The sequence below is a fragment of the Thermobia domestica genome, chromosome 10 (genome assembly GCF_964235325.1).
Source record: "Thermobia domestica chromosome 10, izTheDome1.hap1.1, whole genome shotgun sequence".
NCBI classification, from domain to species: Eukaryota; Metazoa; Arthropoda; class Insecta; order Zygentoma; family Lepismatidae; genus Thermobia; species Thermobia domestica.
In genome coordinates this window covers 3,259,264-3,283,867 of record NC_137463.1, presented here as the reverse complement: position 1 = coordinate 3,283,867, position 24,604 = coordinate 3,259,264, and the positions used below count along the sequence as shown (strand labels likewise).

The following is a 24,604-nucleotide window of genomic DNA, read 5'->3' as shown; positions in this document are numbered from 1 at the left end:
TCTAATTCTGAACAAGATATACCGGTAGTCGTAGTTCTTAAGGAGAGGACCCGACACAGCAAGCATAAATATACAAAATTAAATAGATGACGATAGAAGGATTGAGAAATCGAAAAACATGACCACTCTAAATAAGGAAAAAAGATAAAGAAAAAAGGATTCGATGTTTAGCATAAAGCAAGAAATATTACAAAGTATGTTTACTGAATTTATAGGTAGATGTTAGAAGATGCAAGACATGTATAGGAAGATCGCTGAAATGGAACAGAAGTTGATAAGGTTTAAGAAACAGAAAAAAGAAAAAGAAAGCTAGGAAGGACAGTTAAAAAAAGGTTTTCATTTTGTTGTGTTGTAATTAAACAAGTTGTATTGTTTTTTTTTTTCTTTCGGCAATGCCCGGGAGAATGTTGTGGTTTAGGTTAATTATATTGTACTGGGTATTCTGCATATTTTATTGGGCAATGTGTGCATCTGTGGTAAGAATAATTGGAGGCTGAAACTATATCTATGTTTTGTAATAGAAGTTGGAGAAATTGAGTTACATGTGACAGATCATGAAAATACTTTCCTGTGTTTGAAGATGCCTGTATTCAGGGAATAAATACCATTTACGGAAATAGTTGGCTTCGAGAAGCTATTAATAATAAGATATGACAAGATTAGATTGTTTGAAAAATTGGTATATGAACCTTGGTGAATGTCATTGTGTATGTGTAGTACTCAGAGACAAATAGGTATATTAAAGGTTGATGTAAATCGAGAAGAGTTTTGACGTTCATTATTTAATGATAAGAACTTAAATAATAAACAAATTAGCATTTTACTACATACTTTATCTACCTGAGATCACAACAAGTATGTTTAAATTTAACTCAGAAGCAACACTTCAGTTTTCGCTTTGGGTAGGAGGGACTCACATCAACATAAGAGTATCACGTCTTTTATTAGTATACAGTTGATTATAACATGTATTTTTCACATTCAGATAGGGACAATGGTCCCCGTCCCCTCTCAAAATGACCCATCTGATTTAAATAATAGAAATGTCCCATCTTCGCGCATGCATCATACAAATGTTTTATTTATTTGTTAGGTTAAAACTAGTACCAAGAACGGTCGGTTTATTTGCTCACCTGAACAGAAATAGATACATACAAGCATCATATTAACATTTCATCCAATGACGAATGTCATTAATTGATTAGGCAAACATTAAATGAGCTCGTCTCTCTCTGGATTCAGTCATACATATACACGGAGAAGATTGTCTTGGAACTGTGGTCGACCGCACTTGATTTTCTGTGTTTGAGTGGGTGTTGTGGGAGGGAAAAGGGTAGAGAGGAGAACCGCTTCCAACTAAGTCTCTGAATAACCTCTTTAATAATGGTAATACGATATTCGTTCTTTATTTATACATCACATGTAACTTGTATAGCTTGATTGTGATAATTAGCCTATCGGTAGTGCAGTTATTTACATGCCAATTATAGCCGCCAATTGTAAATATATATTGAAATTAAACTACAGGGACGAGTGATAATACGTAGGCAGATAGTATTGCGTAATTCGTACAGATTAACAATACAGAAGCATCTATATCTTCGTAGAAATACCGGTAGTATCTTCATTCATTGTATGTTCTTCTGTTGCGGGTGCATACCGAGAATCCACTTCGACCAAGCAAGGTTCAGGAGTGCCGCCAGAAATAATTGTCCCAAAAAATGCAATTCTTTCACTAACTATCTGCTAATATCTTCTAGATTCTCTTAATATTTTCTTGGCGCTTGCCTACCAAGTGATCATATGTTTATAATATGCTTGCAAACATACATACCGTAAACAATGTCCGCACACATTTGTATGCTATAAATAACTTAGAAAGTAATATGCCTTTAGAACGATTATTTGTGACAGAAACATTCACCAACCTGTAGTAGTGCACAAAAAGGACGTTTATCTATAAAGGTAACCAAGAAAGTTCTGTCGCTTTTGTGCAGGTATGTGTTCAATTTTCCCTCACACCATGAGTTGAATGCGAATGGAGATAACACGAAGGTCAGTTGTTATTGTGGGTATATCCAACATATTACCTGGTTGTGGCAGTTCAGTTACATCGTAAACTTGCTTAAGTACAGAGTTAACATGGGACCTCCACAGAGCGTTATAACGGTGTGTATGCAGTACGAGTTCAAACTGGGGTCAAACGCCGCTGCAGCGGGCGGAAGATATGCCAGGCTTTTGGTGAGGGTGTCGTGACTACGTGGACAGTGCAGCAGTAGCTTAACAAATTTAAGGACGATGACGAAACACTGGAAGACGCACCACGTGCCGGAAGACCAAGACATGTACAAAACGAAGATATTGAGGCAGCAATTGAGGTGAACAGTGGCCAGAAATGTGAGGAACTGGGACTACAATTAAGTATGAGTGGAGAATCCATTCAGCAGCACCTCCATCAACTTGAGAAGTACTACAAGTTGGATCGATGGGTCCCACATGATTTGACTCCGGGCCAGAAGGCAAAGCGAGCAAACACCTGTGTTTCTCTGCTATCCCGTGTGAGGAAGGAGTCATTTCTGGACAGGATGTTGACATCTGATGAGAAGTGGCTCCAGTACGAAGCTCCAACGTCACCGTCATCATTGGTTAGCATAACATGAACCAGTTCCAAAACAGCCAAAACCAGCACTGCACTAAAAGAAGGTCCCCATGCAGGGACGGCGCCAGAAACGCTTGATAGGGTGGGCGGAAAGAGGCGGACCTAGTTGCTGGGTGGGCGGACAATGAAAATGATAATTGCAGCCCTCATCAGCCCTCATCAATGAGGACTTAGAAATATTCAGTGATTGGTGCTTGTCCAATTCCTTGAAAATAAACGCAAGTAAATGCATATTTACAGTCATGGGAACAAGAGAAAATCTTACGAAATTGGAAACTGGACAAATTAATATTTCCATTCGAGACACGCCGTTAGATTACTCACCTTCAGTAAAAAATCTCGGATTAATACTAGATGGTGAGTTAAACTGGGAGCGGCATATATCTACTGTATCTAATAAATCAATATCAATTCTGCGATTATTATACAAATATAATGATTTTCTAAATCAGAACACAAAACTGTATTTAGTGAACACGCTTATTTTTCCACTGTTCGACTATTGTGATTCTGTATATGGACCAGCCATTACTAAATCCTTAGCAATATCAATCCAAAAAGTTCAAAATGCCTGCATGAGATTTATCTATAACACGCGAAAATGTGAACATATACTGCCCTTACTAAATCAAAACAACATTCTAACAATGTCAAGAAGGCGTTTGTTGCATCTGTACTGCCAGATACATAAAGGTCATACACAATAATGGCCCCCTATATCTTAAAAGTAAGCTGACGTTCCGAAATGAAATCCATCCATACGAAACAACACGTTCCCGTACATTTGACATCCCGCGGCATACATTAACAAAAGCAGCGAAATCATTCTCTATTTCAGCTGTGAGAGCCTGGAATTCATTACCTTCCGATGTAATCGAGTGCAAAGGATTCTTGACCTTCAAACGTAGGGTAAAGGATCATCTTTTACATCAACAGAAACTTAGCTTGAACACCTACGCCTTAGCCTGCAGCAAATAAATCAATTTTGTATGCATATTGTAGTATAGAGGACAAGTATTAGGCCTATTGTATCTGAACAACTATTATATTCTTACTTCATATTGGTTTTCTTCAATATATATATATAATATTAGTTTGTAGTTAACTAAACGCTATATGTTTATTGTCGTTATATATTTACGTGTATAATATCTTTATATATATTCCCATGTGACATTCCTGATTGTACTTTTGTTGAGGTTAAGTGGTAGAGCAGCCTACGGCTGAACCTCGCCTCGTGAATAAAGACATTTTCAATTCAATTCAATTGGACAATGTAGACATTTTTTGACAAAAATTTTCAATTTTTATACTCTTTAGTTAGCTAAGGCTCAGACCGAAATAGGGGAGAAACAAGGACGTGGAAAACAGCTGTCTTGGCCTTATAGAAGGCGCAATTCCGGCATTTGCCTGGTGGGACTGAAGAAGTGCAGGACTTAGGATGGGCTGCGGGAGTTCTTGGCTATATGCTCGACCTACCGAATTAAGCGTAGCAGACACACTACCTTTACTTCTAGTTTTTTTAAACAATAATAACGGTGCGTACTGTGTAGTCGATGAATTTCAAGACAGCTTTACTTCCTCTCCCTCCAAGAATGCACATGAATGCATAGAAATAAAAGAAGGTTCAAACAACACAGACTAACAGATAATACTCTACCTTTCGTTAATTAACATAAAATATACAATAAGTAGGTAAAGTAAAACAAGGATAAGATAGGCTACTGCAAACATTTTTATCTTTGAAGGACTTATTGCAAGAAAGCAAGAGACAAAAAATATAAATCATTTATGTTTTCTCTCTTATATTCTTAATTTGTGAACATTAGATTTCTTAACATGATCTCTACATGCAACAGCAAAGACCTATGTTACTAAAAGAATACGGAAATTTGACAGCCTAATTTTGATCATACCTTAGATAAAAATCTTTGAAACTGAAACTCAAGTTAGCAAATATATATATATATTGGATAAAGAAGTAAATAGCAATTAACAAAACTTCATCATGATACATAGAAACAACAATGTATTTTAAACTATGAAGGGCTGATCACATGGTATGAACAACCTTACAATAAACTTTTATATCTGCACTTTAATGAAGTGCAATGCGTCGATTTTTACCAAACGAACAACTGGTCAAAATGTCAGTACAACCTACATCAGAAAAAATATGGCCACGCTTCTAAATCCGTTAAGTTGCGACAATAACCAAACAGAAAAACACGTTTAAAAGTACAAGGTATTGAAGTAAAGCAAATTGCTGCAGAGTCTCTCACAGAGTCGCACAACGGAACTTATCCAAGTATAAATGTGACTTCGAATGACCAATGGACCATAAAATGACCATGACCATTGGATTTTGTGTCCTAGAAGGAAAAGATACATTGTCAATCGCAACCATCGCGGAGGGTGAGAAGGCCAAAAGGCAACGGTAAAAGGCAACGGCCAATCGGGACCTCAAATTCGCAGATTGCACCGTGAAATTTCTATCGGAGGATTTGCTGAACAAGAAACTGATGGTAAAGACGAAAATGAGTGACACCTTGAAACTGTGAGGCAACTTGGAGAGGAGTGAGGTTGGAGAAAACTGGAATAATGGTGCAGAAATAAAATATATCGGAGGGTGCTTTTCTAGGGCTATAGGGAATGGTCAAGAATAATATTTCGTTAAAATATAAAGTTGGAAACCAGTTTGATAATTGTAAACTCGGGAAAGAAAACGATAACCAAGTGGGGTGGAAGACGAACCAATACATAGTGAACGTACCAGAAGGTAGTGTTTCATAGAATATTGGCACACAAAATACCCTGTGACAATCCAATATTGATTTGCAGAAATATGCAATTCATTGGAAGAATATGTGAATGAAATATAAGTAAACAAAACTGTCCAAAGAAAATAGATATACAACTTCGCATATACGTGTTGGTGTATTTACAGAATGTTACTTCAATAAAGAAACCATATATTGCGCTAGACAAGATGAAAACAAATATCGTAAAATTGCATGAAAACAGACCCGTTGCCTTTTGAACTTCTCACCCTCCACGACGGTTGAGATTGACAATGTATCCTTTCTCTTCTAACAGTAAGACACAAAACCCAATGGTCATGGTCGTTCTATGGTCCATTGGTCATTCCAGGTCACACACATACTTGGTTAAGGTCCGTTGTGCGACTCTGTGAGAGACTCTGCAGCAATTTGCTTTACTTCAATACCTTGTACTTTTAAACGTGTTTTTCTGTTTTGTTATTGTCGCAACTTAACGGATTTAGAAGCGTGGTTATAGATTTTCTGATGTAGGTTGTATTGACATTTTGACCAGTTGTCCGTTTGTACAGAGTTATCGTAGAGATTTGAGATTTGTTCTATCTTCTTTTATTTAACAATAGCTTTCATACAATATGCTACTTGACCCCCGGATCCATTTGCAAATTTTGAGTTGGACTCCGTCTGGGACCCTGTAGGTGCTCCGGGGACACATTTTTTTTTCATTCAAAAGGTGCTGGGCTCCCCACACTAATTTGATATGTATTCCTGAGTTTCCTTACGCGACCGTTTCCGAAAAATCTGACCCGAATTCTAACTTTATAATGTATAGTATGGAGCTCTATTTTTAAATTTTCACGCTTATATCTCCGCAACTGTTGAAATCGAGGATGTATCTCTTTTCGTGTTATGTTCTTTTGGGACTAGGTATCCAACGGCCAAAGTCTCGACTCGAAGTCAGAGTTACACTTGTATAGGTTCCCTCGTAAGACACGAGAAAGAACGCTCACATGGTGAACTACATACATTAATGGTGACAGCAATTACGGCTAATTTGTGAGTTTCATGAAGAGCAATTTTGAAACGATCCATCACTTCAGTAAACTAAATAACGGTGGAATTTTGTATTGCTTTTCCTCCTCATAACGTTTCAAAACTTTCGGGAGAAATTTCAGTTCCACCTTTACACTATCGAGATCACATCCATAATGACGTGCAAGTGGTTCAATTTTCTCACATGAGAGAAAGTGTTCACTTTTACGGTGAAGACTGCTTATCCCACATAGAATAGCTGTATTTTCTGTAAAACGCCTATTCATTTCTACAAGTATTCTGTCAAGTACAGGAAGAAATATTCTAAGTCTGTAGTCTTCTTGGGATTGGATATCTTCTTCCTCAACTGACATTTGCTCAGTCATAATATACTGACGTAAATGATGGGGCAGTGATCGTGTTCTGGACATTGGACCCGTTAGAGATATACCGTTATTTTCAACAAGATTCAAAGACTCATTCCAAATTTTTTCGAACTCCTAGACTGTTTCGAATATCAGTAAAATAACCCACTACACCCTTCGTAACTAGAACAGCATCAGCCAGTGTGCTCTACTTATTTTGTAGATAATCTGACAATCTTTTCAACTTTCCAAGAAAAAGTGTGAAGAAGTTGAGCTGGAACACAAACTGAAAAGTCACTTCACTCAATAGACGTATTGCTTCAGAAAAGCGACTGCGATTTTCATTACTTATCTCAGAAAGTGTTAGAATAACTGCCCTAAACGTTTTTTCATAGCCACACAAGCTGCAACCTAAGATAAACGGGTAAAAAATATTTTGTTAGTGGTTCAGAAGATACTTAATGCCATAAATAATACTATATATTGAATACCATAAGAAGGCAGTACATTAAAAGCCGTCATTTCAGTGTAGTATCACTGACGACACCTCAGTAATATACAAAGGACACGATGACCGATTAGTGGAAGATCATTATGATGATGCAGTGTCCTGCCCGAAGGTCCCCGGGCAAAGTGAACTCATGATGGCTTGCCATAGCCTTCTATGGAACGATTATAACGTCCTAAGAACAGGACCTAGAGTGGGATCCAAATCACTTGTGTTCCCATTGGGAATCGAATCCGGAACACAGCGCAGCACATACAAACACCGGCGTTTCAATAACACGATTGTGTGTGTGTGTTAAACTTTAATTCAGTAATGACGACTTTTGGCATCATTATACCTAGGTATTACTACAAGTATAGGTATTACTACAAGTATCTGTCTTAAAATCATTGTTCATTGCAGAGTTAAACAGAGTCCTAGAACCTTTTACATTACATTCGAAAGTAATACCTATTGCTTTTGAAGTACAGGGTGTCACCTTCATTATTCTACTTCTGTTGGGGTGGGCGGATGGGTGGGCGAGGTCATTCATCAGGTGGGCGGTCGCCCACCCCTGCCCACCCTTAATGCCGTCCCTGTCCCCATGTGTGTTTCATGGACTGCTTACGGATTCGTACACCAGGAACTGCTAGCAGCTAGACAGAGTATCAATGCAACTGTGTACTGTCAGCAGTTGAGCCGTGTTGAAGAAAAACTCAAAACTCTGGAGCCAGCACTCCTGAATCGGAAAGGGGTCCTCCTGTTACAGGATATCTAAGCCCCACTTGGCTAGGATGATCCGGGACACCATTCTACGCCTTGGACGGGAAACACTATTGGATCTGCCATATTTCCCGGACATTGCACCTTCCGATTATCACTTTTCCATTCCTTGGACAATCACCTTAGAGGACGTCATGCTAGTTCAAATCCCTAGTAGAGGTGCAAAATGCACTTGATACCTTCTTCACTTCACAGGACACCGAGTTATATCGCGATGGAATCCATAGTCTTCCAGAACGTTGATAGAAGACTGTCGATGCTGATGGGAACTATTTTTGATTTTCCAGATACGTCTTAGGTAATATATCGATGTTCGAAGATGGTGGGTGAAAAAACGGCAGAACTTTCTTGGTTACCTTTATATTTTAGCTCAGCGTAGGTGGCCAGCTAGTGGGTCACGTGATAGTGTAGGGTGGGACCGTAAGGTGCAAGCATGAAGCGAAGGCGGGTAGGAACATAAAGTATGCGAAGAATGACCAGGCATTAAGAGATTTTTTGGGTGCACAAAGTGATATATTTGTAGTGGTAGTATAATATCATGGAGATTCAATATATTTATAGTATGTATGCCGACAAACGTTTAATGTGTACTTTTAAGAGTTTGAAAAATGTATATTTTTCTTGGCCTCATAGAACATGAACTTTCAAAGCATTGGGAGCCAAATTTTCAAAATAAAGAAAACCTATATTTGTAGCTATAATATGTTGGTTGTTTGTCAATATATGTGTGATTTATTTTTAATTAACAATTTAAGGTGAATTCAGGACCATCGTAAGACTTTCAGATTTCAGTGCTCTCGTACCGGAAATCGAACCTGGGACGTCGTGCTGCATGAATTTTATTCTGTAAAAAGATCTTCCATTGACTGCTTGTGATCTTCTTTATTGTTAGTCAGTTTATATTTGATTTTTAAGATTCTGCTTTAACATTTTCAGAAGTTAAATTCATTATTCATTATGATTTTAATGTGTTTCGTATATAAATTTATATTGCAATTCAAATTCTGTAACTTGAATTTTGAAATATTTTACTTAAATTTCAAGATTTGTAAGAACACAGAAAAACAGATCAATATGAATTTAGGAGTTCTATGTAATAGGGGCCCATACTTGCTTAGCCCCTTTTTAGGGAGATTGCATTTTTATATTCTTTAGTATTAATTCTATACATCTGCAAAATTTCATTCCGATATCTTAAGTCTTGATGTTGCTAGAGTGAAGAAATAGAGATCGTCGTGAGACGAAAGCGAATATCTTCTTCAGTTGTGTTGAAAGTTGGAAAGTTGTTTGAACAACGTTGAACATGTCGCAGGGTGCTAGCACGACTTAGATTATAATCCGAAGAAACAGAAAAGACAGTCAAAAGGCGATCCTAATGCAAAGAGAAAGAAAAGGAACTTAAATGAGAGCTATACAACCATTAGTGGCAAAGACATCAGCGGAAAGTAATTTGCGTTAGTGGACAGGTGCTGTAAAGGTAAATGTTGCAAGAATTTTAAGAAGAATGTTGTAAGAAATGCTCGAGAAGAAGAAAAGTCATTCGCTCAATTTTACAGAAGTAGTTTAAAGGAACAACAAGATGACCTGCTGGAAGGCCTACTACAGAGTAGACGTACGGAGCCAAAGAAACGATACGTAAGGAGTTTGTTCTCTTTTCTGGACCCAGAACTGTTGATTAGTATGAGGAAGCGTTCCGTCAAGCCCAAACCGTAAACCAAGAACAAAACAGGGAGGATGCGGAAGATTATCATCATGATTATGTTTTACCAGCCTTACATAATGCATAAACTGTTTCTAGTGTTCAGCACTGTTACATGTCCTGTACCTACATAATAAATTGCCTACTTTAATGTAATATTATTACGCATATATTGTTCTGTTTACTTTGTACTGTGTTCCTTACTTTGCAATTACATTTCTTAATTCCTTTTCACAAAGTGTATTACACGTCTGCTGCGATGAACATACGCGAGAATCCTGCGAGGCCGTTCTCTCTAAAAAAAAAAAAAAAAAAGGCCTATGAAAGCTTTTTTTAAAAAAGAAAAAAAAATCATATTTATGTTATAGTGAAGCAAACTGTTACTTTCTTTGTATTTTGTAGAAGAAAAAGAATAAATCTATGTTTCTTTTGTAGGGTGCACATGTGCAAACATTAAATAAAAATACATAGGCCTATATATGTATGTATATTTGAAATGTTTAGATGTGATTTTCTCAGAACATGGTTATTGATTCTTATTACATAGAACTCCTCAATTATAGTAAAATAAACTTCGACCAAAACTACGAACGTCTTCCACTGAGCATGCCACTAACTGTGTTGAAACGTCCACCGTAGTCCCAATACTTTGTGGTTCTGAATCTATGAAAGTCGTCGCAAAGACATGCCTACTGGTTGTCCAGCATTCAGCAATTACCATCAAAGCAATGACACAGGCGTTAAGTGTTTGTAAGTTACCGTGCTCCACCGATAAACAAACAATATGGACGACGCTGTACGGCCCCGGTTCGTCATGACTATACGGATATCATGTGTTTCATCTTGTTGTGTGGGTTCACTGTCTAATCGTCACTGCGTACGATCCATTTCTGTTCATTGTTTCCCATACTGATCACTCTCGTGGTGACATGTTATGTGTGTGCACCGACTTTCTTATGAAAATTTGACCTAGGGATCTCTACATATTACGTAACGCGGCAAGGAAAGGAGGGGTTTGGCCTTGCGTTACGACTTGCGTGAAAGGGAAAATGGGGGGAGTTGCGTATTTGTTACGTAATACAAGTTTTTGCGGTAATTTTACTTATGCAGTCTTTTAAATATAATTATATTTAGTTCTTTTTTATTTTTATAAATAAAAAATGTTTCTATGTTTTGAGAAACTGCACATAGCCTAAGGCTTTCGAAGACGCTACTAGACACCAACATGACTTGTGTCGAATCATGCGTGTATTACAATCAAACTATTTTGTGGCTATCGCAGCATTGCATTTACGGCATGCGCTTTTCTCCAGTTAGTTGTTAGCAATCGTAACCATTGTTTAAAAAGGCCCAAAATAAGCAAAATTGGTGAAAAAATAAAAATTAAAAAGGGCCTCGTTAGTGTCAAAAGGGGAAGGGTTTCGGGCTTGCGTTACGAAGCGTAACAAGCAGAGGGAGGGGGTAATAAATAGTCAAAAATAGATTTACGTAATATGTGAACGGTCTCTTATGGTAAGCAGATTATATACGTACATGACCCAGTTCGGAAACAAATATTTATTTATAGATATTTATTTAGAATTCATATACTGCAATATGCTAAATATTCAATCAGTAAAAGGTGCATTTTTATCTATACGGTGAAAAACAGGAGAATAAACTCGTGTGTGAAAAGATGGAGATAGCTTCGTATCTGGTAACTTCAAATGGGGATAGCCACTTGAAATCCCGCCCAATCTTGTGTTACAAACATATATAAGTTTGAATTTGTAACATTCCAACAGTTTTCGTTTTGTACATTTTTATATTATTACTATTATTAATGTTAATTGACGAAACTTTTGTCCCAAATAGTTCATAAATTGTCTACAAAAGAAAGGCATCTTCTAATTCTTTTCCAGTTGGCAAAGTTCTCAAAATATCTGACACGTTTCCTTGTTGAATGGATATACTAATCCGTTGTATTAGAAATGCTCTAGCTCGGGTATTTCCCGATTTTAGCCATGTGCGTTGGCCAACTTCGTTGATAAAACTAAATCCTTCTTGGCCCAATGAACCACTTGATTCAATTGCTATTGCAACAAACAAATATTTGTCCAATAGATTGCTATATTCATTCCTTTTCTCGACCTCTTCTCTTCGAGTTGCTACGAGTCCTGCTCGAGTCGATGTATCTGGTACATTTGAGCAGGGGTGCCCACAAGGGGGGGCTATGACGCAAACTGCGTCATTGAAATATTTGAGGGGTTAGAATCTATATAAATATGTTTAAGGGGGTGTAAAAATTAATAGAAAATATTTTTTTCATGGAAGAACACCTATGGATAGACAATTGCGGGGGGGGGGTGCGTCATGGACATAAGGTGGGGTGGGCACCACTGCATTTGAGAGAACATAAATATCTGCACAAGGGAAATCCCAAACAAGCCCCTTCTTTCCCTTTTTTTTCCATGGAAGTAACGTCATTTCGTCAGGCCTTTGTTTATGTCGTGGCCTTTAAAATTGACGAGGCTAAATGACGCGTGTTTACTGAGTACTCTGTAAATCGTTCTCTTCCGGTATTCATCCGTGTATCGATTTGAATGGACTGCTACGGCACCGTTACTGCTATGAGCCATTCCAGTACGTTATATTTTTTTTCCTTATAATTATGTGAGATTGAATTGATTCCCATTATTAGTTTCTGTTGTTGCAATTTTCCAAAATAGCAGTGTATATACTCGTGGAAATTTAAATTGGAAAATATAAAAACACAATCAAATCACGAGGGTTCTTAATTTATTCTAATTTAGTCTGCTATGATATTCTCAACATTCGCCACTATATGAGATAGAAAGACCAAGAGCCAGAGAGAGAGAACGAGAGAGAGAGAGAGAGAAACAAAACTCAGCCGAGGTGAGAGATGCTGAGCTGACCTTTGATTCAATTATGAATTAATCATTATATTCCGTGTCAACTTTAATTTTGTTGCCTTCGAATGAGAGGGGTTTAACACAAGCGCCTACGTATAACCGTGTATATTGGATTGCACACATGGAAGGGGCATTATGATGGAGTCGTGGCTAACCAACAACTGACAGAAATACAGAATTGTTCACTCGTTCACTTGATCTGTTCCGTGGAATTAAAATTAAACGTGACAGTTGAAATGGTCGTTGTTCTACATGAACGAAACGGAAAGTTGGAAAGTAGGGGAAATAAAAAAAGAGGGGGAAGTATGTTCTAAAATGAATGTATATTTTGTCAGAAGGGGATACGAGGCACATTGGAGCTTAACGTTACTAAACGTATTTTTTGACAGATTGAGATAAATGTTGTAGCCTGCAATGAAAGCATCAGTAATCTTCTTTACAACGTGTACGTACATGCTAGAAAGGTCTATATTTCTTGTAGAAATATCAGAATGCGAAAAGGATTAACTGAAAGCTTTTGATCAATGAATTGCAATATTTTGCATATTGAAATGATGATTTTGTAGTTTTATGTGAATGATTATGGAAGAATTGGCGGAATGGAAATGTCGAAGGAAACGAGAGAACGCCTGGAAAATCCACATACACGATGTTGTCCGTTCACAAACTCACATGGTCTGGATTCGAACCGGGGACCGCGGTGGCTCAGTAGTAGAGCGTTCACATCTCGTATATGGAATCCTTGGTTCGATTCCAGCTCGCGCTAAGTGAGCTTTGTGGTGTACAAACAACGTGTACGTCGTTTTTCTCGGGGTTCTTCCGTTTCCTCCCACTTTCTTCATTCCATGATTTCATTAATTTCTCATCGTCACCGTCTCCTTTAGCCGAACCGGCATAATCGTGGGACGTAAAACTTAAAAAGATTTCATTTTTTTCATTCACACCAAGCAATTGCCATAGTGGCACGAGGCCGCTTCTTTCCTTCCTCCCCAAATCTCCGGGGAGTATGACCACCAAGGGACGTCTTCCCTCATGCATGACGGTCTAAGATGGCCATGCCCAGAGCCCAGATGCCAAAAGCCCAGAAGTCTAATTCCTAACCCTATTCCTAGTTATGAACTTTCAACTTTGTACTAACAATATAGAACAGCCAATGACGGATCTAGAAGATAAAAAGTGGGGGAGACCTACCAGACCCCTGACTATGATAAGGATATCATGAGTTTACTATAAAGTTTCAAAAATATATAAATTCAAGCTTAAATTATTTTAGTTATTCTGAAAACTGAAGGGCCTAGGTATCCCTGACCCCGGGCTAGATCCGCCACTGAGAACAAAGATTACATGTTGCAATATTCGTCTGCTGAAATGCAGTGCGTATGTCAAGCGATTACAAAAAAGGTACAGTGCATTTTTTTAAATCATACATCTAAAACAAAAACTACGATTGAATGATGATAACCCAACTTTCATTACTGAAAGCACAATTTAAAGTTATTGCATTATGATCGATAATGAATTCTTATCTAATGCTGCGTTTTTAGTGGTTGGCTATTCTATAATTTGGTTCACTTGATTCTTTCAGGTTAGGTCAAATCTAATGGGCTTTTGTCATGAAATGATTTCTATCAAAAAAAAAAATCCAGTGCGACAGATGTAATATAGCTTACACGTTACGCTGTTTGTTCCTTGCTGTTTACTGATTATAGTGTTTCACAATTCAAAATACAGTCTACCAAATGTAATAAAGCTCAAAGAATATAGTTCATTACACATTAAGAAAAATGTCTGTTCGTGTCTTGAGTACGAAACTGAAAGCTATGCTCCCAATAATTAGATTTTGCATGTGAAATGCACATTTTTGTTACAAATTTAAATTTTTAAAGTAACAATTTGCTTGTTGAGAATCGTCTAATAATATGTAATAGGGCTACATGAAGTGCTATGCTTTCGTAATGACTTAATACAATAAATTCAAATTTCCACAAGCAGAAAAACTCTGAAATGTCTGGTTGCTACTGTTACATTCATCTTGCCTTAATGCCATAATATATTCAGGGAACACCACGAAGGTCCCTTGCTTATCTCGGGATATGTATGCTTACAATAGGAGCTTTAAGGATAACGGAAATACCCAAGGGATTTTCTATGAATTTCAACGGAATGTAAATAGGAAACATAGTAAACAAGGAACATTTAAGCAGTAACGGATAATAACATCCCACTTAGCACGCAGGATATGTCCTTCGGACTCCCATAAGTCCTTTACCTACTCCTTAATATTAAGACTCGCAATGGAACCTTTAAGGATAATAGAAATATCCAGACAATTTTCTTAAGACTTCAATGAGATCTGTCTGTTACAGAACAATATTTGGATGTCCGGAAGTCGTCCGGAGACTATCTCCGAAAAAGTCCAGAAATGTTCCACAGGAATCCTGCAAAAAGTCCCGTTTTCGGGATATAGGCAGACACTTGATTCACACAGATCTTTCACAGCACATTCACAGGACGTACAGAGAAAATCAGTGTGCTATTTGAATTATGTTTGATAATGATCGAACCAAATTCGAGTATATTATTAAAAGTGTTCGAATACAAAAATTATGTGTTCTAGCCTTACCTTTAAACGGAGATCAAAATATTCGCATCGTTTCACTGTTCAAACACGTGTTTTTGCTTATCGGCGTTTCGAGGTAAGGTGGAACAGACCAAAGAAGGGGGACAAATGTGGATGTGGTGATCAGTGGAAAAAATAAAGTGGTGGTTAGTGAAAACACATCATACTGAGTTAAGTGATAGTTTGGGTTTGGCTTCATTATATGTAGTTCTCCAGATATAAGGCCTATAAGAAAATTTTTGGTTGAAATGTATTGGAATCTTTGGATCCTACCCTAGCATTGCCTAGCTTTCCTTGTAGGGTCACTTAAAAATGCAAGAAACGAAATATTGGATACGAAAACGATTGTTCGAAGAAACGTCGCAGTGCTTAAAACACAAAATCCATCAAATAGACATTTAAAAATAGTATTTATCATATAACACAATTTCGCCATGTATTATGTAAGTACGACAAAAGTGTTCGCTCCAGCACGTGCGTCATATCTAAGGCCAAAAATATAGAAATAGCAATACCTGGATAATCAAAATAATCGCCATCTAGAATCACACATTTTTCTTAGTCAATAATTGAATTCAGTGATGAAGGAAGTCTGGAGTCTGCAGTACGAGAAACTCCTCAATCGCATGTTGCACCGCCCATAAAGATTCCGATGTGATAATAATGCCGGAAGAGAGTGAACGATATTGAGAGAATGCAGTGGATGAGGAAGTATTTCAAACTGTAACTTTTGTATAACCTAAACCATTCTTTGAGCGATATATCAGTCTGCATGTTCATGCAGTGTAAGGACATCATGTTTGTTGACCATTGCTGGAAACTTGGGGACAAGTTGCGATGTATTTCGTGGAGTTGTAACCAAATGAGAAAGACATGACGGATCACCCACACCATAGGCTGCCATATAGGCAACAACTCCTTCTATGGAGGAAGAGGTGGTTTAGGAAACAATACTGGATGTTGCCCGTGATCTAAACATTGTTCTTACCGTTCTCGATAGTTATAGAAGATGCATTTTCCAACAGATCCAATGCAGGGAACTTTCCGTGTTATTACTTACACTCAGAGTTCCACATATCTCCAGACGGCGATTCTTTTTGCCCGGTGTCAACGCATATGGCACCCGCAAGTCCAAATGTTTCACTTTCCGGATTGTACGGAGTCGCCGAACAATACTGGTATGGTGTATGACTACCTCGTCTACAATGGTATGGTGTATGCCTAACACGTCTGCAATGGCACGAAAAGTTTTTCGAGGGTCTGCTTCCACGGTGTTCCTGAGAAGCCTATCCGAATATGATAGTGCCCACAGGGTTCATTTTGCAATCGTATTCACCAGAAAGAAATTTGACGGCTTTTGTTGGCTTTTGGAGGGCCAAAACCAGGTAAAAATAGAATGTTTACAGGAGGAATGAGTTCTTGTTACGGAAGGGAAATTCATGTGTGAGTAATCTGCGGAGTGAATAGAATGGAAACGCAGTGTGTGCAATGGACCAGTGGGAAATGTTGCAGGGACTATTTGCAGTTAGCCAAAGAGTACGTAAGAGTACATGAATACACAGATGGAACTATTTGACCGTTGTGAGTTACGGTGAGATCATGCGTAAGATGTGATATTTAAATTCTAAACTTTATACGTACTTAAGGTAAGTACAAATGTAAGTTACTCTGAAGTACCAAACCAGAGCTAATCTAACTTTGTGTATTCTAGACTGAACTACCTAATTCTAATCTAATCTAATCTAATCTAATGTATTCTAATCTAAACTACCTAACCTAACCAAACCTTTTAGCCAATATTTAACAAAACAGTAATAATTTTTACCTAGAAATCCTGCTTCCCAAAAACAGGACATATGCCAATTTTACGAACCAATGAAGAATGGTGTATTCGTTCACCATTCTTGAGCCAAATGCACCATTACTTAATATTTGTTGCGGCTTGCTGTGCAGAATGACCCAGTTTGAATCTATACAAAAAATCAATTGTGTATTCTCCGTGGTGCACTTTCATATGACTCTACAACTGTATATTCGTCCATAAAGATGCTAAAGTATGAGAAATAATGTCCTCCCTTGAAGTTATAAATTCTTGAAGTTGAGTCGCGCGGTGTAAACAATGGATCTGTATGATTAAATTACCTCGCTAAATGCATCAAAGATTGTGACTCAAGTAATAAACATTTTATGCTCTAACGGCATCTGAATCTTAAACTAAGAGCACAAGAAAAGCTATTCCAACACAAGCAGGCCCGTATCCAAGGGGGTCTGGGGGGCCAGCCCCCCATAATTTTTGCTGCCCCTCCCTAAAATTTTCACGGTAGGCTTCCAAATGAACTATAATATGGGTGAATTGGCCCTCCTAACTTCTACCGCACCCCTACATTTTTGGGCTGGCTACAGGCCTGAACGCAAGTTCTCTTTACGCATTATAAAAATACACTAAAATTATTACCCAAAAGTGTGATCTATCTTGACGCAAACGTAACACTTTTCCAAAGTAATATAACACACTCTCAAGACGGGCCACGATGATTCAGTGCTAGATTTTACTTGTCATAGACAATATTATGCCCGTGATTTCCTTCCACATCCCTCATTTAATTATGTGCTTCATATCTTATATTTAAATATATCATCAACTTTCTGTAGTTCACAGAACATCGTTTCCAGAATTCCGAAATTCGAGACGGTTTTTCGTTTTGGAAATACTGCTGCAAACTGTCTTTGGATTTCATTATCCAACGTGCAATATTCATTTTTATGGTATAAGGAAACTTGCTACAAATTAAAACTTTTTCATACACCACGGTCTTCAGCTAATATCTTCATAGTGTATTTATGTCCCCATATCTTCCACCAATTGTAATTCCTTTGTTCGCTCCCTGCTTTTCCTTCCACCATGAATTTTACCACATTACTTGTTAAACAACGTTCTACTATTCTCGAAATTGTTATTCACTTACTATTGGCACTTCCTCTTTGGTGCTTATTCCGTAGAAAATATGAAAACTCGATTTAGGAGCCGTTCAAAACTTTTGAGGCTGCTGATCCAAAAACTCCAATATATTTCAGTCAAAAATTTTCTTGTAAGCTTTATATCTGAATAACTATATATAGGGTAGCCAAACCCGAACTGTCACTTAACTCAGTATGATGTGCTTATTCCGTAAGGGACATTTAGAAAAACAATCGATTTAGGGACATTTAAATTTTTTGTAGTCCCTGATCCAAATATTAATTATTGACCAAACTTGCAATCTTTTGGTTAATTTTTTGAATCATTCATAAAATTCTTGGTTAAAAATTAATCCAGTTTATCAAAAAAAAAAAAAAAAAAAAATTAGGTTTCAGAAATACAAAATATTTCTTGTAGCATTGCTGTCCTCTTGAAAGTGATCATCTTTCAGGAAGTATTTATGAAATTTAATTCCGACAAAGGCTTCAAGTAGGTTTGTTTTCTACAAAGTAGCACTTTTTGTATATACACTTACTAAATTGTCGTTAAAATGTTTTTTTTCCGTTACCAATAACACTCATTATTTATTATTTTTATTATAGATCACTTATATATTTTTATTATATTTATAATCTGTACGGGGACACCGTAGTTTAATGGTTATAGCGTATGACTCCTATCCGCGTGGTCCCGGGTTTGATTCTCGGTCGGTGCTTTCCAATTTCCGGCGTTCACCAGCATCGTGAGGCAATCTAAGCAGTCAGTTCAAAACAATACGTGACAGCAACTATAGATATACCAATATTGACTTGACAGGTAGTCTTCCGTTCCAAGCGCTGCTATCGGCTGAAGGAATTCCACTCCCACGGCTGCGAGGCTCTCTCGCTTAGCAACAACTGAACCCTTATTGGCTCAACGCGTGGGTGTGTCGAGGGTGTGAATTTAGTTCGCATTTTTGCCACAGATCAAGACATTTTGGCAGCACTATAGGTCTAGAAGCTATTGATGTGCCTGTTAGAGACACGTGCTCGCCGCTAGACTGGACGTAGTTCACCCGGTCGCTACCAGAGGGCACTAGAGTACGCTTAGGCTCACAAAATGGGTGATTACGCCAAGTTGTTTAAAATCTTTATTATTATAAGAGATTATTACGATCTTAATCGATATAGTAAGAAATTAATGCTACTAAAATAACATGAATGCTTATTCTAAAAATATTTAGCAAAATATTTTAAAAACTGTGAAGAGTATGTGTAATTTTCTTATTGATATTGCCATTATCTGCAAACGCTACGAAGTTACACTGTTAAATTAATGTAAATTGTAACACAAAAATGCAATTCAGATACAAAATACATATATAAGTTAGACTAAATCAAATTACTATTAATAAGTGTGAAAATACATCACAAATGCAAAATAGCTATATGCAAATTACAACCTAAACGAATCAAAATGCGCAATGCTATAGCAATACAATTTTAGAATTACTGCAAAAGTGTTACAACTTTAACTTCAATGCCAAAAATATAATTTTATTACAACATCGTGAGAAACTAAATTTTTCCTAAAAATATTGGCCACCACATCCCTCTTAGAATACACATTTTAATCAAATTAACGAGTTTCCCCGTGGCTAAACGGTTAGCGTACGCGCCTTTGGCGTGGGAGATCCGGCGTTCGATTCCCGGTGGGAGCTCATGTGATTCGGGTTCCACGTTTTCAGTAGGTTCACGTCTCATATAGCCCCGCTGCTGAAATAAAATGAAATTTTTAGTTTAACGGCAAACTTAAGCCCTCTAGGCTAAGGAAGACGATGATTAAAGCAACTGAATGATAATGGAAGATTTGGTGGAATGAGAAAGTGGGAGGAAACGGAGTACTTGAGAAAACACACGGGCATGATGTCCACCACGAACTTACTTGGCCGGGTAGCCAACCAGGGACCCCACGCACCAGAAGTAAGCGCTTTACCACTGAGCTACAGCGCCTCGCTACTAAAAAGGACGCTAGACTCAAAACAAAATCAAATCAGGCCCGTAGCCAGCCCAAAAATGTAGGGGGGCTCGGTGAATGTTAGGGAGGGCGATCCAACCATATTATAGTTCATCACCATATTATAGGTTAATTGCAAGCCTACCGTAAATTTTAGGCAGACAGTAAAAATTTAGAACTGGCCCGGCCCCCGTATATAGACCTGAATCAAATCAAAGTAACATGATAAAAACTGAATTCGAAGTAGTTGTTAATAACTAATTATATCAACAAAAAAAAATTAAACTGTTCGACTGTTTTCCCTTGGCGTGATTACAAGATTTTTGTCATTTTTATGTAATAGACGTATTGTGTCAATAACATAACATTGCGGTTTAAGGACTGTTTTAAGTACAGAAAACCTTAAAAGGGGCATCGGTCCCACCCATTCCAACCGTGTGAGCTTCCATAAAATTCAGTTATGTTGTAGGTACAACTTACGGAAAATACGTTTTGAATTTTGTATATCACAATCTTAAGAATTTCCATATAGGCCTATATTATAAAAGTATCTTAAAATACCCTTAATAGACCTTCGTTATTTAAACTGAAAATACCTTTTACAACGAAAATAATGAACTAAGACAATCAGGATCAATTCTCACCTATTATAAAATATATTTAAAATTTACTGTAATAATTACGAATTTATTTGAATTACATATGTTCATTTTAACATACCATTTCCCTTAAGAATTGTATAACACATATTTTTGTTTAAAACTAACAGTTGCACGATATTGATGCACGAATAAACGCAGAGTGACTAATCAGTTCTTATCTCTACTGCTGGTGCGCTGTGCGCTCTCGCCTTCATTAATTTCTCAATTGAATCTTCAATTGTCTATGTGCGATTGTAAGAGCGGATCCAGGGAACAGGAAAGAACCGGCTCTTTCGGGCTTTTACGTACTTCACCTACTCCCCCATTATGCAGAATCGATTTTAATTGATAGTTAAAAGTTTACGATTTATATATAAAATATCAATGTGAGTCAAACTGCCACATCAAAGTGCTAAACATTGTTGGTACTCTTTTTAATTTATTCATGCCAGAGGTGCAAATACACTAAGGTAACGCACATTTGCCGAACTCGACTGAAGAGGCGCTCGCCAGAGTGAGAACCAGCGAAACTACCCCTCCAAAACAGCAACTGACTGAATCAACCAACAAAATTAAAAAGCAAGAGGGCAGTTCGCGAGTTAGCGACGTACAAGATTCAAGTTCTCCAAACATTGGCACTCCTAAAGAATCGTGGCTTCCAGAGAATAGTAGTTCAAAAAGAAACATGACCACAATATATGCATTCGAAAAAAAAAATATTACAGTTTTTTATTAGGCGTCATAGTGCTTTCGATTGGTGTATAAACCATCTTCCACTTCGATATATAATCTCCCTCTCTTCCCTTGTTAGACAACCTATTGTATATGTATTAGCACCACCACCATGAATTGAAGCCTTTGCCAACGAAGGGCGTAACCCTCTAATGGCTGGGGTTAGTTTGTTCTGATATGAAGCCAAATGTGATGAAATAAAGAAAATAGATGATTAAAGACTTTCACAAACCTAATCCCTTGCAAAAAAAAAAAAAAAAAATAAAATAAAAACGCTACGAGTATATGGACTCTGCTCAACATCTTCGTTCATATTGGTGAACCAAACATATGGCTGCCTTTTTGTTTAATCACTTTTGTATTCAGAGAGTTATTAATCCCATTTTCTGAATATCATAACTATGTCCATTACTAACGCTAATACTAACATAAATGGATAAAATAATGTGTATTATTTTGTGTCTTTCAGGGACAGAATAAATTTGGCAGTTCTGTCGTTGAAGGAGAATGGAGAACTGACCAAATTGCAAAATCGTTGGTGGTACGACAGGACGGAGTGCAAACACGGAGATAAACAGGTGAGGGCTTCCATTAGGATCTAACTTTCATCCAGAGCTTTCAAAAATATTAAATATTGTGGCATCTTTCAGAACAGTATTTAGAACCTTGGAGAATTATTGTTAGAAGTTTCGAATTACTTTCCTTTTAAAATATTTCATTAAAAGGTTATGAACCCCTGAGTAAACTCAAACCATCAGTACTTTAAAAGCATGATATGAAAGAGTTGAGTATATGAAAGAGTTGAGTTGATTTTAGTTTAGCGTCCCTTTCAGCAGCGAGGCTATATGAGACGTGGACCTACTGATTAACGTGGAATCCGAACCACATGAGCTCCCGCCGGGAATCGAACCCGGGTCTCCCACGCCAAAGGCGCGTACGCTAACCGCTTAGCCACGAAGGAGGTCTATGTATATGAAAGAGCTCTACAGGAATGCTCTTAGTTTAATGCAGGGGGTAAAAGTGCGGGGAAACGCGGGGAGACGCCGTCCCCCCACTTCCATAAAATATGTATGTCGTCCCCCCAGTTCCTAAAAAATTTACAATGGGCGAAGATAGGCAGGGCTACGGCGTGACCTCATTCTGCTACCTACCGTCCCCCTACTTTTTCAGATCTACCTAACCCTGGTAACCCTGGTTTAATGTCCTACAATTATACTCTGAAGCTAAGGGAGACTATGACTATGACATGGGTGACAATAGAGGAGTACAGAAAGTTGGAGGAAACGGGAGAACCCCAAGTAAACCCACTTACCCGGTGTTTGTCCACCACAAAGCTCACTAGGCACGAGATGGGATCGAATTGGAGCTATTACTCAGCTATTGCATCCCAGAATTTCTTATTTTAACAGTCAGTGTTCCTTTCAACTTCATTGGTATATTTTGTGTAAGTTCCATTCGTATATTATTGAGTGTTTTTGTAAAAAAATCTCCGTAGGTAAAAATTCACACATGAATTCATTCCAGTAGGTTCTACGATTACTAAATTTCCAAACTATGCTATCTATAAGTATTGGAAGATTTATAGGATGATTTTGTCTATATCCGCCTGTTCATTAAAATGTGTTGGTTTAGACACAAGACAAAGAGAGTTTTGATATGCATTCAATGTCCCAACAATAGGTTACATCTACTCCCTTATTGTCTATAATAAAGACGATACCGGATATCATAAAGAACTTCAGGTTTTAACATTAAACCCTAATAGAGCAAACACGTACTATTTCCGCATTTGCTTTTCAATTGTATCTGTATGTAGTAACGCTATAATTCGAGCTTCAATGTGGCACCCTTATTAGACTGAAGATGATGACAAAAATAAGCAAAACTTCATGTTATATCTGTTAAGAAACCGCAAGTGATCAATTTAACCCATAGCGTAGGTATTAAATCAAAAAAGAAAGTGCCCTGTTATCACAAATGCAGAACAGATGCAATCCAATTTACATCTAGCATTTCAACCACTAGATAGCAGTTGGTACGCTTGTAGAGTGCAGGATTTGATGTACAGTTGAAGCAGGGAAAAAAGAAATTCTAGCTTAAGATTAATTTCTGCTGTTTAGAGCGTGTTGTACAGTGAGTGCTACATATCAACGGCATGACAAATCATTTTGGGTATAATCACTACACTCTGCATCAGAGGAGAGAAAGAAACACTGGTTATAGTCTACATCTGTTAGAAAATGCTTGAAATAAGTGAAAAAATACCAAATACGTATTAATGGACTGAAATAAGTTTTTAGTTTTTTCTCAATGAATCTACTTCAGTTCCCTGTAAATCGAACATTACTTTCCTTCACACCACGAAAAGATCTTCCACATCACAGTGCATGGATTAAAATTGAAATATTTAATGTTCACCTGTATGGAACATGGCAATACTTATTAATCTATCTCGCATTGACTCTGTACTTCTTTCTTTTATATAGTTAGATTCAGAATTCCCAAGTTACGTAATTACTCAAAACAAGAACTAATGTCTTTAATGAACTTACGTTCCCCTGACAAACGACGCCGCGGAGCTGATTTACTTTACCTGTATAAGATCATCAATAGCAAAATTGATTCTGAATTTTTACTATCACAAATTAACTTCCGTGTTCCTCAGCGGTGAACTCGCTTTCTCAACTTGCTAACTTATGAGACACCTAGGTTATCGATTGTAAAGCGCTCCTTGTTTTACAGGCTAGCTCATGATTATAATACATTGTCAACACGATGTAACATTTTTAGCACTGTGAGAAATTTTAGCACTCAGTTGATGAGAACTTTGTATATTGAAAGTTGAACCTTTTTCGAGTTTTATTCTTTTATGTTTTGTTGTTTTCTTTTTGGGAACAATAACACAATCTACACTGAAAGTAACCCCTTCCTTCATCTTCCCCT

The 24,604-nt window shown here is 37.4% G+C and overlaps 1 protein-coding gene across 3 annotated transcripts in view; it reads left to right on the top strand.

The window, feature by feature from the left end:
• LOC145662247 (glutamate receptor 1-like) overlaps positions 1 to 24,604 on the top strand; it is a 1,126,308-nt gene that overhangs the window by 747,244 nt on the left and 354,460 nt on the right. For all 3 annotated transcript variants that reach the window (XM_081727625.1, XM_081727624.1, XM_081727626.1), the window contains exon 16: positions 22,131 to 22,239. In XM_081727625.1, the coding sequence (XP_081583751.1) occupies positions 22,131 to 22,239 (109 nt within the window). The remainder of the gene's footprint in view (positions 1 to 22,130; positions 22,240 to 24,604) is intronic.